At 42.8% G+C, this 16,453-nt stretch overlaps 1 protein-coding gene across 2 annotated transcripts in view; it reads right to left on the reverse strand.

The window, feature by feature from the left end:
• Nucleotides 1-11,196: 11,196 nt before the first annotated feature.
• Nucleotides 11,197-16,453, reverse strand: part of PANX1 (pannexin 1) — a 29,783-nt gene continuing 24,526 nt past the window's right edge. For both annotated transcript variants that reach the window (XM_026109186.2, XM_026109184.2), the window contains one exon: nt 11,197-13,764. In XM_026109186.2, coding sequence (XP_025964971.1) covers nt 13,679-13,764 — 86 coding nt within the window. In that variant the 3' untranslated portion in view covers nt 11,197-13,678. The remainder of the gene's footprint in view (nt 13,765-16,453) is intronic.

A 16,453-nucleotide genomic window follows, 5' to 3' on the forward strand; every position in this document is an offset into this window, starting at 1 on the left:
TAATTTCACCTAGTTGAGTTCAGACCACTTCTCAAATGATTTGTGCTCTGTAGTCCATCATCCATCTCTGTACTGAACAGAACAAACCTGCAGGGCCCCACTTCCAGTGTCTTCCCAATTAAATCCTTGAATTCAAACTTACTCCAGACTCTTCATCATAGTATTTAATATGCACTTGCAATAATCTGAAGTCCCCTGGGAAGCAGGCAAGTTCTGTGTCAGTCTCAAACTTTTTAGTGAGAGAGCACAGTTGCCATTGCAATATGACATGGTGGTGCTCAGCAAGAAAAATACACAACTGCCTTTATTCCACTACATGGGTTTCTTTGTAACACAGGAATTTCTGTTGCAGCCAAATAAATTACAAGGGCCAGCTCCTTAGCAGATATAAATGGAATATTTTTCTTGACATATGATTTGCTATGGCTGCTATAATTAGCAATGAGCCAGGATAAGAAACTCTGGTATGACCATCCTGGAGCACTGGAGGTTTGGAGAAGCTGGATCACAGATAAAAATCTTTTGTATCACAAGAGTCACCCCCTTCCTTAAAAAAGTTTTTCAATGTATAGCTAGTGCTAAAACTCAGTTAACTGTTCTGTAACAGAGGAGAAACTAAACAAAAAAATACCATGTGCTATTTAGCAAAATTAGCATATTGCATCTTATGACAACTCAGATATGGCCCAGATACGATTTGGTTTCATAAAGTAAAAATCTGTCTGTTTAGAATATGTGGGACTGTGCATCAGTCATTTGGTCTATGATTTAATACATAATATTAACGCCTCATAGCCAAAAGCCAGAGTTTGTCTCACCTAAAGGAAAGCAACAGACAAATAGCTGAATCATTGCACCTGTATCTGTTAGAGGCAGAGGTATTTCATGGAGTACAGGCAAAGCTGTCAGAACATAGCATACTCAAAGCCTTTCATTATGGTATGTATAAGGAAGCCAAGATTACCTGAATGCATCACCAAAGGAAAAGATTACAGACTTCTCCCAGACAGAAGAAACGACTCTCAGATTTTGTTGGTATTCTCTGTGATTGCAATACAGCCCACTTGTTCTCATCTGCAGTCAATAATACATTCTTCTCTCAGTTGATGGAGGTGAGAGGGCTGCTAAAAATACAGTGGTTTCTTGGAACTTCATTAACATTAATGTCTTCATCTCACACATATTTTCCAAGGTATCAAGTGCCATCTCCAAGCCGTCCTTATTTCCACTGTTCTTACAGGAAAGATACTGAGAGGTTCTGGAGATTTGAAAACCACACTTCTCTGATGGGCACACACCTCCTCCTGATTCCCTTAACCAGCCACAAATAGCTAATATAAATGTCCTATAGTGTTTTTTTATCTCTGGATCTCAAAGTGTTTAACAAAGATTGATATCCTTGTCTACATTTCTGCACCAGAAAGAGAGCAGTTACTCACTCCATGATCCAGTTACTTAGGGTCTTAAACTTTCCCATACTGAATGTGAAACTTCAAGATGTTTTTCACGTCTTTTGGATGGATCATGATTAAAACAGTCTGGGTATGCCCTGCATAGAAGTCATTAACGGATAACAGCGTGATACCCTAACATCTTTGGCTGTTGATGTACGAGGCCATGCTGAGTTCAGCAACATTTGAATGAAGCTTTGTAGCTCTGAGATGTGAGTAGGTACATCTGCACAGCACTGAGCCACGCATGGACTTGCCAGGTACATTTCAGCTCTGTTCTCTGTACTCATTTGCATGCTGTAATCACAGCTGTCGCAGAGCCCAGGGCAGGTAGTCCACTGAGGTTAGGCCTTACTGAACTTTAAAAGAAGCAACAAGCTGCTACTGTAAACCGTCAGATGTAGAATTGTGTTTCAGGAGCTTCCAGGGTACCTGATCCCTCTAAATAGACTGACCTGGAAACAGTATCTGGACACATCATAGATAAAGCTTTAGAACAGTGGTTTCCCAAGAGACTAACTGTATTATTCAGAACTGTGTTATTCATAAATCTCTTGAGTCCTGGAGACAGAGTGCAGTCAGTTCAGCTGCTGATGCGGTCTTACAGCCTTGCATTGAAGTCAGTGAGCTGTGACAGTTTGCAAGAGCAGAGGCATGGCACCATGTAGCTGCTCTCTTGAGGCCTGGCAGCAAGGACCTGTCACAGCTTAGCCCAGCCTGTACTCTCCCAAAGCCCTCTATGGCTGGTACATCGTGACTCTGTTATTTCCTCTCTTATTTTATTATCTTTCCTCTCTGTTATTACTCTCTTATTTCCTTATTTTCCTTTTATCACTGATGCTAGAGGAAGACGAGATTCTCTCCTGCTTTCCCCATCCCACACAACCCTGTGTGCTGCAGCCCAGCAGAGCAGCAGCCCCTGCTCCTTCCTCTGGGACTATGCGGTGGGCCAAAAATAGCAAGATGGAGCAGGACAGGGTGAAAAGCCATTGAAACTTTGGCTCTATCCCTCCTGCTGCCCTGTACACCTACAGGTTGTATTTTACCAAGGACTGTAGTATGGTTGCTAGTCCAGTGCTGCGAGTCCCACATCTGTCTCAAAGCCTGGATCCTGCTGCAACAGGGAGTCCACAGTTGCTGTCACCTGCCCATGTGTGGTTGTGTGTGCCCAAGGCTCAGGGCCAGCTGCGAGGTACAGGCCAGGAGCCCCATACCTGTCACTTTGCGTCCTCTGCGTGGAGACACAGGGAGGGTCCAGCTGCCCCCACTTTTCCAGCGCATCTGGAGAGCCCCACGACAGCGTCCCAAGGCTGGGTGCTGTCCTTGTCTCCGGAAAGTGGATGCAAGTGTTTCCCTAACATGGAGTAGCACAGAAAGGTTTCTAAGCTACACCAACAGGTCTTCAAATTTCAGCCTCTCATTTTATTGTTGTTATTTTGATCTATGCCAAGAGCTCTTTAGACTGACCAGTGCAAGTACAGTAAAGTAAGGAGTGGGTGTCTCTAAATTCACCTACACATGAATGTCTAAGTTGCTTTAGATGTTAAGAGACCTGTATCAGTCAGGAGAAAATAGCACGTGAAAAGGATGGGGACGTAAAAGGAAAAGCTGGATATTCCCCCACCCCCCACAGGACCTGGCATTACAGGAACTCTGGGAGTTTCTGATGGATATTTGTTGAGATGAATGACGTTGAGAGATGAAAATTTGGCCTCAAGGACCGTTAGTAGTGCTGTGAAATCGCTGGGGCTGGTGCTGTGAGAGCATGATGGATGGGCACAGAGGTGGAGTTGCTTGGCAGGCTAGATTTCAGATGGGAATGATTCACAGAGCAGCTTAGCCTGAAAAACAAAATAATCTTGCTTCTGAGTTTCCACTGTTTGAAATTATGAACGTTTCTGCATTGCTGACAGCCCTTAAAGGGAGCACAGGGAGCGAGAAGGGCACACAGCTCATTTCTGTGCTGCCGCACGGCCTCCCCCCGGCCCCGTCTGAGGTAAGCGGCACGCCCCAGCTCCTCGCTTCCCTCCAACGAGCTCGGCGTGGGTCCTCCCTCCTCCCGCACCTCACAGTGAGGATGGGCCCATTTGGGGCTTGCTGCCTCCCGGCTGGCCGGGGTTGGATGGCCCCGTGCTCCTCTCACTCCCTCCAGTCAGCCCCGGCCATCCAGCCTCCCCAGCGGGCAGGGGCAGCTGCCCCTGCCCCACCCCGTGACCAGCCGGAACCAGTCTGAACGGGGCAGGGCCAGCCCTGGCGCTGCCTGTGGTGTGGCGGCTGAGGCAGTTGCGTTTTAGCAGTAATCAAGTCACTTTGCTCCTGGAAATGGTTACACTGTGGGGTTTTTATGCATTCGCGGGTTTGAGCAGGAAGGTGGCGGTTTCCCCAGCACGTTAGGACTCAGATTTTTCTCTCCCGTTTTCCTTTTCCCATCTTTCTGGCAATGTCGGGCGGGTGGCAGAGCATCAGCCTCTATAGCACCTCGGGCTCGTGGTATGTCTCTCAAGGCCCAGCCTTCCCCAGGGGCTTCTGCCTTTCCCTGCTTGCAAGGCCATGGATGCAAGCTATTGCTGCCCCAGGAGGTTCATCTCTCTGTGTTTTCCCGTGCCTCACCGTGGTGGACTTCAGCTCTCACAGCTCGGACTGATTTTCTCAGTGAAGCCGAGCTGAGGATGTGCATCTTGCTCACCCACTGGGGCCTTGAGTCCCAGGCAGCTGAACCCCAGGCCGTGGGTTGCAATAGCCTCTCTTAATTCTTTAGCTCGCTTGCATGTGCCAGTCCTTTCCTCTCACTTCACTGTTAAATCCTTTCTTGTGCTACCATTCTGCTTTAAATGTACTGGAAATTATTTGAAGATACACTTCTTATTGCCACTTGTTCAACAGATTCAAAATATTTTCTGGAGCCTGAGCCATATCCTCTAAATTCTTCGGTTTTATGAGGAGTTGGTTTGGGCTTTCATCAGAGAGAGAGAAACAAGAAAATTCCTTGGTCCATCCTTTCTTTTCCTGGGAAATACGTCCTCTACAGCCTGTCCTCTAGTTCGCAGCCTTGAAGGATTTTCTGTGAGTCACAATGAGCCAAAGTTAGTCCAAACCTCCCACCTCTTGCCTTAGGCTCAAAGCCTTTTGATGATCTTTAGAGAGACAGGGATGAATACCATCATCTGTACAGTCATCTCTGCAATATCCTGACCAGAAGAAAAGTAGCCTTTATCTATAAACAAATGCATGGAGATTTTTCACCTCCTTCAGGTCAATCTCACAGCCACCACTTAGGCATCTCCCTCCTCTGCAGGTTATGTCTGGTAGGCAGGGCTCTTTAGGATGGGACAGTCATATCTATGCAGCTAAATAACAGAAGGTCTACAGTTGTTTCCCTAAGGTATAAACTCACTTCTTTCCACAGAGCATAGGGCTAATTCTGTATAGAGCAGACCAGCTATGTCATGGTACATAGCTCTTGACTCTAGGCCCCTGGGGATATCCCTAGGACCCAAGACAAAGTTACAATTTTGGAAGGATTTTAGTCCAAAGCACTATAATATGAGGGCTGTGCCACAGCCCACCAGAGTAGTTTTTTAATAATATGAAGCTAAGGATATATTTTGGAGGTCCTGGAAGGATGCCATCTCGGAAGATGCAAATCTTGATGGGAAAGTGTTGGAGAGATGTGTAGGGCAGACGGAACCAAGCTGGTGTAGTCTCATCCCTGTTGCCTTCTGGAAGTTGTTCCTGAAGTGAATTATCCCTGGAGACTTGCCCAGAATTTGTCTTAGAGAAAGCCAGTTGGAGCAGTCCAAAATACAGCTCAGGAATGAGTGAACAGCTTAACAATGAGGACAGCAGGGTTCAAAACGTTGAGCTTAGTCCTTGGCACTCTTTTATTTAGCAGTATAAACATACTCCCAGATGCTAAGCAGACAAATAGCCCTTGGGTCTGTGTCTCATCCTGCAGCTTAGACTCCTGGCACAGAGGTCTTCTGAATTGTGAAGCATCAAATAATTCTGTCATCCCAAAGGTAATACAATTAAGAGGAAAAATAAACAATAAAATAATTTTTTTGGTGCTGGTTGGGAGGTTTTACTTCCATTGCTTTAGGCACTAGGAGATTTTAAGTGTGCAACAGCTTAAGAAATTTAAAACATACCACAAATACAGTGAGCTCAGGCTACTATCTATCTTCCAGGGACTGGATCCCCATTCAAATGCCTTCAAAGGCACCTACCACTCTCCCTGGACTGTATGGAGAAGCTAGGCTCTTACTTTAGAGGACTAATCCAGTAGGCGCTTGAGTTAGGTGGGAGTTCCTGAATATGCAAGTAGTTTTGTTTACATGAAGGCACTTAGTAAATCATCTCAGTGGTGTAAAGAGTTTGTAAATTGGCAGTGGCAAGTCACTTTAATAAAGTTTTATGAAGCCAAAGAGAGGATGTAAATTTAACTACCTAAGAAAAAATCAAGTGTTATAATGTGACAGCTGTGTTACAGTCCATCAGAGAGAGTCTGATAGCATGAAAATATTTTGAAGTGAATAATAGATTCACTGTGTTCATTACCATGTGTCACTTCAGAAATATACCTTTTTGGTGCTTAAAAGAAGTATTTACATTCTTAAATTACACTAGTACTTCAGTATATTCAGTCAAATATCCCATTGTGAGGAAAAAATGGCCAAATTCCAATCTAATGCTGTGGTAAATTTTCTCTCAGCCATCTTGTTGGCTGTGATGTGATTGCCTAACAAATGCAAGGAAGTCCAGAGGGTCTCTGCTTCCTCAGGCTATAAAGTTTTGTCTTTTATTAAGTGAGCTTTATTTCCCCAATTCTGCCTTACCCTGAAACCTGCTCAGTCCTTTCCCAAAGAGCATCTCCCTCTACAGGAAATATGAGAGAAATGACTTTGGGATAATGGGGGTTTGGATAGCCTTAACCCTGGCAATTGCATTTCCAGACATTATAGTCCTGGTATCTCATTGCCCACACTAGGTAGCTGAAATATCTCTCCTGGCTGCAACTTGCCAAATGAGATAATTTCCTGAAAAGTGAATAACTGTTAGTCACTTCACAGGGACAGATTAAAACAGTTTGGGAACCATTTGTTTGCAGAGATAACAGTCCTTCAAACACTTAAAGAAATCCATTAGGAAACAGATAAACCAATGCTATGCCAGGATACCTGCTGTATGAAAGTGATGATCTTGCAGTTGGTCACAGAGTAGCATTTAACTTTTACACCAGGCTATGAAGTTCAACATATTGTCTGAGCTTTAGTTCATGGATTACTAACAATCCCTCAAGACAAAATTCACTTTCCAACTCCCCTGCACCACTGAAGTAGTGCTACTGGATTATTATTATTCAGTCAAGGGCATAGTGTGTCTGACCCTCACACAGAGCAAAATGCTTTGGTACCTGTGCAATGCATGTAAAGACTATGCAGACTCAACTGCCATCCAACCCAAACCAGAGACTGACAAGTTTCAGTTTTCATTGTGTAACTATCATTTGCCCTTAAACCAGGCCAGCACTCCCCAGAAACCTCCAGCTGCAGGAGGGAAAGCAAATCTGAGGGGCTGAGGTGGTCTGCATACAGCCCTTTTCTTTCCTTCCAGCAAGTTTGTCCTCTTTGAAGAACTGCAGTGCCAGGAACTCCAAGGCAATCAATCACCCTGGCAGGAGAGCAGCTGAGCTGGTCCATGTAGGAATGAGGGCTCCTCACCACCACAAGCACATAGTGTCTAGCTGCTCCTGACCAACAGCCTTGCATTGAGAAGCTGGTAGCAAGTGCATCAGCTACTTGCAGTATGTGAACTGAGCCCTAAATTGACACGCTGGAGTAAGATGTGAGTACCACAAAAAGCAGTGGCAATAAAATCAGTAAAATGTTAATCTTACAGACTTCATCGCTTTTTCATTTGCTTTTCCATACTTCCATGCTCCCAAAGTGAATAAACAGCAAAGTGTCATTTCTCTCAGTTCATCTGTGCATGCGTCTGCTGCATATCATAGCCCATGCTGGCTGTTTGGCCTTCTGCTGCCTACAGAGCAGAATAGGCAAACAGGATATTCCTCAAAGGAAAATAGTGAACCCTGTAGTCATGATTCTTCAGACTGGCCAGCCTTGGAGCTCTTTGGACTTGTTTCAAAAGAATGTCAGATTACTTGTCACATAAAAGAAAAAGTCACCTTTTGCTTTCTATTTCCTGTTTTTGCATCCTTTTAAAAATGTCTTAGCTACTTAGATATGTGGAATTTTTTTAAACAGGATTTTTTTTTAATTCATTGTTGAAATGTCTATGAAAGCTGGCAGAAGTATTTTGTGAAAAACCTCAAGGCTTTAAACTTTCAGAAAATTCCCATTAAAATTTACATCTCAGCTTAAATTTAAAATACATCTTGGCCAATTGTAGCTTGCTTGAAATTTCATGCTTTGCAGTTCCCTATTATTCTAACACAAGGTTAGAAAAATGAACATATTTTACTCATTATGTTTCCCTAGAGTCAATATTTCTCTGATATTGATAGAAAATTAATGTTGTGCAACATTATAATAAACATACAGCTTTTTAAAAAAATGTAATATCATGAAGTGAAACTATGAATTCATTCTTAATTTTGCTTCCCAATGTATACATTTATGACACAGTCTTCAATTATGGGATGATATGGTAGTTTTTCCTGATGCCCTGCTTTATCTAGTGCACAGGAGGGCAGTGTTCAATAAGCAGCTACTTAGTATTTTCTTTCTGTTCTCTGTGGACTATGAATATGCACCATATTCAAAGCCTGCTCTGAATATGGAAGCTTTCTGTGCTTGTAATTGTGAGTTTCTGATGTCAGAGCTCCATCTGGATGCAGATGGATCCATCTGGATGAGAATCCTGTGGATTGGTAGAGAGTGTACCTGGATTCCAGCTTTCCCTCCCTCCTGTGAGCCAGTGAGCCCAGTCAGGGCCTGGAGAATTTGTGCTGGGAATTCAACCAGAATGGTTTGGGGGTATGAAAGCAGGGAGATATTCTCTCTCCTCTAGATAAACACCTTTTCCTTCAGAGGAAGGAAGAAAATCTCTTTGGGAAAAAGCAACTTGTGTCTGCAGGATGCTGTCTATCAGAAAGGAACCTCCATCTGAGCAAAAGAATGTGTGCCTTTCTTCTCTGCAGCTCAAGGAGGCCATTATCAGATGGATAGAAGTTATGGACCTCCTTCTTCAAAAGGAGGATTGAGAACAAGGGTTTGATCAGCTCTCCTGGCTCTTGGGTCAATATGAGGAGGTCCCAAGATTCTTCCCAAGTGACCAAGGTGAGGTGTTTCCCCACGACACTGTGTGGCTGCATGGGTCTCTCTAAGTGTCATCAGATATCAGGCAGCTGTGGAAGCTGTTGACCTAAAGAAACCTAGACAGGAGTATACAGGTAGAGGGGAGGTTTAAGGCTTTATGTTTTTTTCAGATAACAGAATAGAAAATCATGGAGGTCTGAGAGTGTGCTGAGATTCAATTGAAGCCTGATTTCCTAAGGAAGTGGGGCTTTCACCTACTCCCTCTGGTTTGGTGGGTGTAAGTGAATACTCCTCTAACAACAAGGTCGCATTCTTGCCCATTCGGAGAGGGCAGGGAAAGTCTAGAAGCTATTCAGGTCCTGGAGATGTTGTCCTAAGAAGAAGCAGGGCTTTTAAAAAGGCAGCTTTGGAGTCCTAAGCAGCCTGAATCCTGGCCATCCTTTGCTGTTACACTCTTTATCTGGAACTCAAAGGTTGGCCTTTGCCTCTGTGGTGTGTTCTGTGTGGCGAGTGCATGTGGTGTTGGTGTTGGCTGTGAGTCCCAGGTTTGAACTCCCTCTGGAATGGTGGAGGGGAGGAGGGCAAACATTCAAGAAGAAATTAATATCCCCTAACTTGAGCTTCTAGATATTACCTGAATGTAGCTACATCCCTCTAGGCTCTCTTTGGAGTTCTAGATTGAAATAAAGGCAACTGATGGCAGAACAGGAGGCAATGAGACTTGAGAGGTGTGTCCTTCTGGGACAACATTTTTCTCTCCAGGAAGTCTGCTGGGGCAAAATCTGCCTGGGATGACTTGCTCAGACTAATTCCTTTTTAGCCATCCAAAGTTCTCAGTAAGAGAAGACCTGACAGAAGAGTTTCTTTTTGTCCCTCTCAAGACTGATCCTATTTCCTCTAAAATGTGCCTCCTCCCAAAGCTCTCATATAAGAAATACTAAGAAAGATACTAACCCTAAAAGGGAGCTTTCCTACTGTATCCTGCTACAGGATGGAGAAGAGATTCAGAGTCTGATTGTTGTTTGCTTGCAACTCTCTTCAAAAACCTGAAATGTGTGGAGACATTGATTGTTAATGCAGAACATGGTATTTTTTTCTTCCAGCCTGGATTTTCCCTGCTGACACTATGGAGTTTCTGTATTCTTATCTGGGGATTGAGAAGGAGGCTTTTTGGGTTTGACTAGATGTGTTTAATAATTTACTTATGAAACCAAAACTGAAGCTCTCTTTCAGTCAGTGGTCTCAAAAGGTTTCCAAACATAGCTCAGGGTACCTGCCGGTTTTGTACCCTAGGGACTTTACTCCTGTGAATGGTAAAGTACAATATGTTTCTTGGCCTTGCAAGATTGCATATCCCACCCAAGCTGGGTGCAGCATATCCCACTCAAGTATTCCTGGTCTGCTTAAGGTACCCACAAGTGGTGATGTAGCTCCAAAATGGTAATTCCAGCTCACTACAATTCACGTCCCCAACTTGGGGGACCTCAGTTTGTGGCTTTCTGATGGAACTGCTGAATGGTCTACTCATGTTCATAATCCTTAAAAAGAAGATAAAGTAGATACTGACTATTGTCTGCAAGTAATTTGCAAAGTGATAGAAGAACCTTCAGGTATCCTATTTGGCTTCTCACATCAAGTAGGTTTTAGGGACCCTGTTTCCCATGTGCATTCAGCAGATTAGGGGCCATCAAAAAGGAAGAAAATGCCAGTTTGCTTTTAGCTTGGTAGAACTGAGGATTATGGAGTGTCCTTTCAAAGTGTGCTTTGCATATGACTCACTGGGATTTAGAACAAATTAATGAACACCTCAGAGCTTGTTCATGGCACAACTTACTATCGACTGCTCTGAATCTGGATTTCCTTCTTTTTCTTTTAATCAGGCCCCCCTGTTGAAGGAGAATGAATCAAACAAAGGACTGTGCACACCAATCTTGAGGCTCAACATTGCCATTTTACTTTCTTGGGTATTTAAAAGACAGGTGGATGTAACTGTTTCTAGAAAGAGTGTAGTGATGAGCCGGTTAAAGATGGACTTTTTCCTTAAGATTGGAATTTAGCTTATCATTCTAAAAGGGCAAAATAAATCATGAGCAGTACCATTAAAATACATGTAGAATTGAGCTGGGCAGTTGTAGCAATAGATCTTAAAATAGGAAGTTACAGCTGAAATGCTCAATCATGCTGAGACTGCGGCCAGTTTTTAGATAGTAACTTGCACAATAGATATGCTGGTTATCATGTGCTCATGTTTTCTCAACAGTGACACTTTTAAAGGTTCAGCAAATTTTGAACTAAAATTGTCAGAGCAAAATGAATTATGAGAACAAAAATTAAATAAACACAATTATAACTACTGTCCGAAGTATGTATCTACTAAGCTTTTTCAGATGGCAACATGTGATTGCCCCTGGAACCTTCAATCACTTATGCTGTTGTAGTTTACAAAATTGATTTCATTTAAATAATGAAGAAAAAATCAACACATGTTTTATTCAGCACTTTAGAAGACAACATGACATTCACTGCAGTAAGTCATATTTTTAAATAGAAATGGGGAATTAGTAAAAGGTAATGTCCATATCTAACATGAAACATGAACATGTCAATTTCAGGAGCTTCAAGTTTTAAACACTAACAACTCATTACTTATATCAAACAGTTCAAACATATCCACATCACAAAATCTTAATATTGCACTACTGCTCCTTGTACAGAACATGCAATGCACAATGTGAAGATAACCAAATAAGTTTCACTTCAGAACAACAGTGTGTGTGTGTCTGTACCGGAATCACTAGTGAGTGGTAAACAATTAATGATCATATAGTCCAGGGAAGGAAGGCTTGCTTTCTTTTAAGAGTATTTCCATACTTCTCTCTCCAAAACAGAGAGTGGTTTTAGGTTTGCTGGGAGAAGTATACAGGTAAATGCAGCAGTTCAGTCCACCACTATCCGACATATGCCCTGTTTCTTGCTGGTAATGCAACAGACATTAGGATTGCAGCCGACATTAGGATTGCAGCCATGCTACTGTCCTATACAAAGAGGTAGCATAATATTATGGCTTTAAAGACTTTCTATTAAATAAGGCTTGTCTTAGCTGAAAGTCATATAATAGCCAAAGGGTTTTTATAATACTAGCACAATGTATATTATGACAGCACTTAGGGATCCACTTGTTTAAGAGCAGCTGCCAAGTTCAAGTAGGTGTATTATCTCCTTGAAATCTGTTGCAGCACGTAAAGATCAGCAGTTCTGTGCAAAAGTTCTAATACTGGTTACTTCTGTCTTCCCTCGTTCTCAGTAATATTGAGAATGCTAACATTTAAGAACAGAAGAGTGGATGATACAGATGGACTGGAAAATGGAAGGCTTACCTAGCTATAAAAGAGGTACTACTTTGTTTAAAAAGACAACCTGGAAGAGGCGATAGCTGAGACATTTCAATTACAATATCATAGACGATATGGAGAAAACAGTCACCATATAACATTTGTGAAGGATACGCACAACTACTGTGGTTATTAACCCCCCACCCTCCCAACCTTGTATCTAAAATTCATGACAAAGATCATTTTAATGTTAATTGAAGGTAGAGGTCTTGGGAGGTGGGGGGGAACATATCAAAGCTGAATACTGCTCTCCATAAACAGCACAATAACAAACTAAGGACAGTTTTTCAACTTACAAGTACGCCTTCTTTTGTTTGTTCAACCCACTTCAGCATCTTATCTTTAAAATTAAGTCACAGGGTGCATGGGAAGAACAACCTTTCATCATATTTACATTTACCTCACTTTAGCTACAGGGTGCTTAGCTCTGCTGAGGCACTCGAGTGCTACTGTAATGCAAATACATCTTCTCAAACATGTTTTGGAAGACAGCACAATTAATATTGTGTTTGATACTACAAACATATTAAAACAAGTTCCACATATACAAACATTAAAAAGCAATTTCTACAAACCATTATAAAAATGGAACAAACTTCACTGATGTTCCATCCAATCTCTAAGAAGGATTTATTAATCATTAAGACCAAATCAACGGAGAAATAGAAATTAACAGAACATTTAGCTTATATGCCATTAAATTTTGTAAAAAAAAAAGTGTGTTAAGACATTATTTTTCTTTTACGAATACATAGAAAGTTCAAAATCCCTAGAATCTACACTACTCCTTTATACTAAGTTTGTTCGTAGTTTATTCCATCAGTGCCAAGGAAATAATCCAACACTGCACTGTTAAGATGACTAATCAAGACATCTCCAGTAACCCAAGTGATTCAGATTTCTCCCCTGCTGTATTACAAAAAAAAGTTGAACACAGCAACATCTCTCTTTCCTGTGAAGAAACAGCCAGTATTTCAGTGGCCAGCCACCACCTGATAGGCAGATGGACCAAACTAATATTAAAAAACCCTAACTTTTACAGGGCAGAGACCTCCCCAAATGCCACACTTAAACTCCAGAACTGAGATGGCTGCCTCCCTTGGTTCCCCCCTTATCCAAATTGGATATTTTGCCTTCCTGAATACTTTCAGTATGGAACTCCATATAACCAACAGAGAGACATTTCACAGTGCAACGTCACCATCTCTTTTTGCTATCTACAGTTATCTTTCCCATCCCTGTACGTTACATTCCTACCTCTTTACTGATGGCAGCTTTAATTGAATTCAATGCAATTCACCTATTACTCATAATAGGGATTTTTTTGTTCTTGTTGTTTTTTTTAATAAATAATGAAAGTCTATAAAATGCTTTTTCAGGTATGTGATTGATGATTATTACATAAAAAGTAGTCTGCAAACCACTTTGGCGTCTGAAAAATTGTCAGGATATCAAGACAGTTGCATTCAGAGCAGCATCTTGTGTCCAATGCAGTGAAGGCAAAGGAAGAACCCTCTTGTAATACAAAGCTCTTGCCTGCTGCAATTGGAAGGCATCAGCACGAAGAATCTGTAAGTCTTTGGCGAAGCCTTTTATCTTTTCTTGGACTTGTGTTGCCACTTGCATCATTGTCTGTCAGAACTAAACAGAAAAATCAAGCCATTCAGCATATTCTCCTTTACAAATGAACTGCAGCAAAGACAGTGCCACAACACCAGCTATCCTGTGCCACACTGGAATTACTGTATGTGTCTTTCTGCACCAGAGCAGCAAAATGTCAAGTCTGCAGAACAGCTTCATCTTCTTTTCAGGACTGCTGCATGCCATGTTAGCACAGGACTGGCAGTGGGAACTCGGAGGCTGGAGCAGTGCCCAGTCCTCCCAGCCAAGACCCTAAGCAGCACGTCCAAAACCATGTGTAATACTAGGCCTGCTCTCCCACTTGCATTGCACGGACACAGGTGGCTGCCTTCAGCCGTCCCAGCGCAGTCAGATGTGGCACTCAGTGACCAGGAACCTCTGCAGCGTCTCCTGCCCTTATGGTATGGAGTCAGCATCTATCACAGGTTTGTTAGCATGGGCACTTCTTAAATACTAATACCTCTAGCAACAGGGGAAAACACAGGCTTTGCTGACGGAATCACAGAATGGTTGAGGTTGGAAGAGACCTCTGGAGATCATCTAGTCCAACCCCCCTGCTCAAGCAGGGTCACCTAGAGCACACTGAACAGCATGGCGTCCAGGCGTGTTTTGAATATCTCCAGAGAAAGAGACTCCACAACCTCTCTGGGCAACCTGTTCCAGTGCTCTGTCACCCTCACAGTAAAGAAGTTTTTCCTCATATTCAGATGGAGCTTCCTGTGCTTCAGTTCGTGCCCGCTGCCTCTTCTCCTGTCGCTGGGCACCACTGAAAATAGTCTGGCCCCATCCTCTCTACACTCTCCCTTCAGATACTTGTATACATTGCTAAGATCCCCTCTCAGTCTTTTCTTCTCCAGGCTAAACAGGCCCAGCTCTCTCAGCCTCTTGTCATAAGAGAGATGCTCCAATCCCCTAATCATCTTTGTAGCCCTACGCTGGACTCTCTCCAGTAGTTCCATGTCTCTCTTGTACTGGGGAGCCCAGAACTGGACACAGTACTCCAGATGTGGCCTCACCAGGGCTGAGTAGAGGGGGAGGATAACCTTCCTGGAGCTGCTGGCAACACTCTTCCTAATGCACCCCAGGATACCATTGGCCTTCTTGGCCACAAGGGCACATTGCTGGCTGGAAAATAAAGTCCACAACAGGACCCAGTCGGAATGAGAAGTACGTGCCAGCTAGAGCTGGCCAGGGTATGGCAGCTGCTTTCTCAGCTGCCATAACCTGCCATTTTAACAGAGTTGAAGAAGAAAATTCTGATTTTCTTTTGCTCTGAAGAAAAATGAACCCAAAGCCTTTGAAATGTTTTTGTGCAATGAAAACAATCTTGAAAGCTCTGCTTTCGATAAAAGGTAAGTCAGATTTCCTATTAGCCTCTTCAGCTCAATGAGCAGAGATCTCCACCTTGGGCTCTTAAATCTTCCTACTAAAATCCATCCACTTGTATTTTGGAAAAGGGACACATTTAAAAGGAGAACTGTTTTCCTTCAGAAGTACTCCAACCTGTTCTACTCGAACTGGCTGCCAGAATTGTTTTTTCTACATAGTTTAAAATAATTCTGAGTATCTGTTCCAAATTCCCCTGTTGGTAAATTCACTTCTCCTCCTCCAAACCTCAGCCTACCAGAACTACTCAACAGTGGTGTAGAGGAACCATCACCCTTTGGAAGACACTTCTTTGTATTAAGCACATGGCAGAGAAAGTAGATTTCAGTTTTTCCTACCTTTGAAACAGCCCTTTAACTTGCCCTCAGTATTGGCACTCGCCTACCCTGGTCAGCTGCTAAATATTTTAGAGCACTGAGAAGTGAAGGACTTCATGAGGGTGGCAGCACATGGGGTCTGAACTCCTTGATTCGGAGGATGCAGGTCTCCCAACTGTTGTGCAGGACCACTATGACAGTGGCCATGTTTACATCAAATGGGAAGAAAGGTTCTCTGTCTCTTTGTGCCTCTATCTGGAGGTTAGGTTTCTCTTCTATAACTCTGTACTTGACCAGGAAACTGGGATCACATTTAAGATGTGCCACATTTTTTACCCCAGAATCTAACACTAAGTCTCATATAACAGTGATTGCTCAGAACCAGCCATGTCTGGAAACTAATGAGAATATTCAAAGAACAGGTGCACTAATCCAGACTCTGACTCAGATGATTTTGGCAAAAATCACTTTACAGTCAGCCTTCCTTTCTCTCTGCTTAAGGAGGAAGGAGAGCATATTTAGAGGCCCCAGTTCCATTTCCCATCTTCTGCCCTTTTCTGTTCCCCCACTAGTGGCATTTCTGAATATCAGAGTTTTTATTTCTATGTTAACCTAAGATTTCTGCTATTCCACACTCATCACAGGGATCTTTTTTTTTTTTTTTTTGGCAAAATCTGTATGAAAAGCAGAGGCAGCAGTTAGTAATCTTTCAAACTAATCCCTAAAAAATGATGTCCCGAAACCACTAACTTTCTCACTTGCATTGGTCTTCAAGGGCAACCTACTGTAGAACAGTTTAGTGCTCTTCTACTGTGCAGGTGGTTGTAAGGCCTACAAGTTCAGAGCACCGAAGCCTCTTGCTCTTAGAATAGAGATGTCAGCAAGGACACCATCAACCTAACAGACACTTCGGCATCCAGCCTGTGCCACTGACCTGCAACACCACAATCTTCCTGTATGTAAATGAAGTTATAGCAGTTATATCA

The sequence above is a fragment of the Dromaius novaehollandiae genome, chromosome 1 (assembly GCF_036370855.1).
Source record: "Dromaius novaehollandiae isolate bDroNov1 chromosome 1, bDroNov1.hap1, whole genome shotgun sequence".
NCBI classification, from domain to species: Eukaryota; Metazoa; Chordata; class Aves; order Casuariiformes; family Dromaiidae; genus Dromaius; species Dromaius novaehollandiae.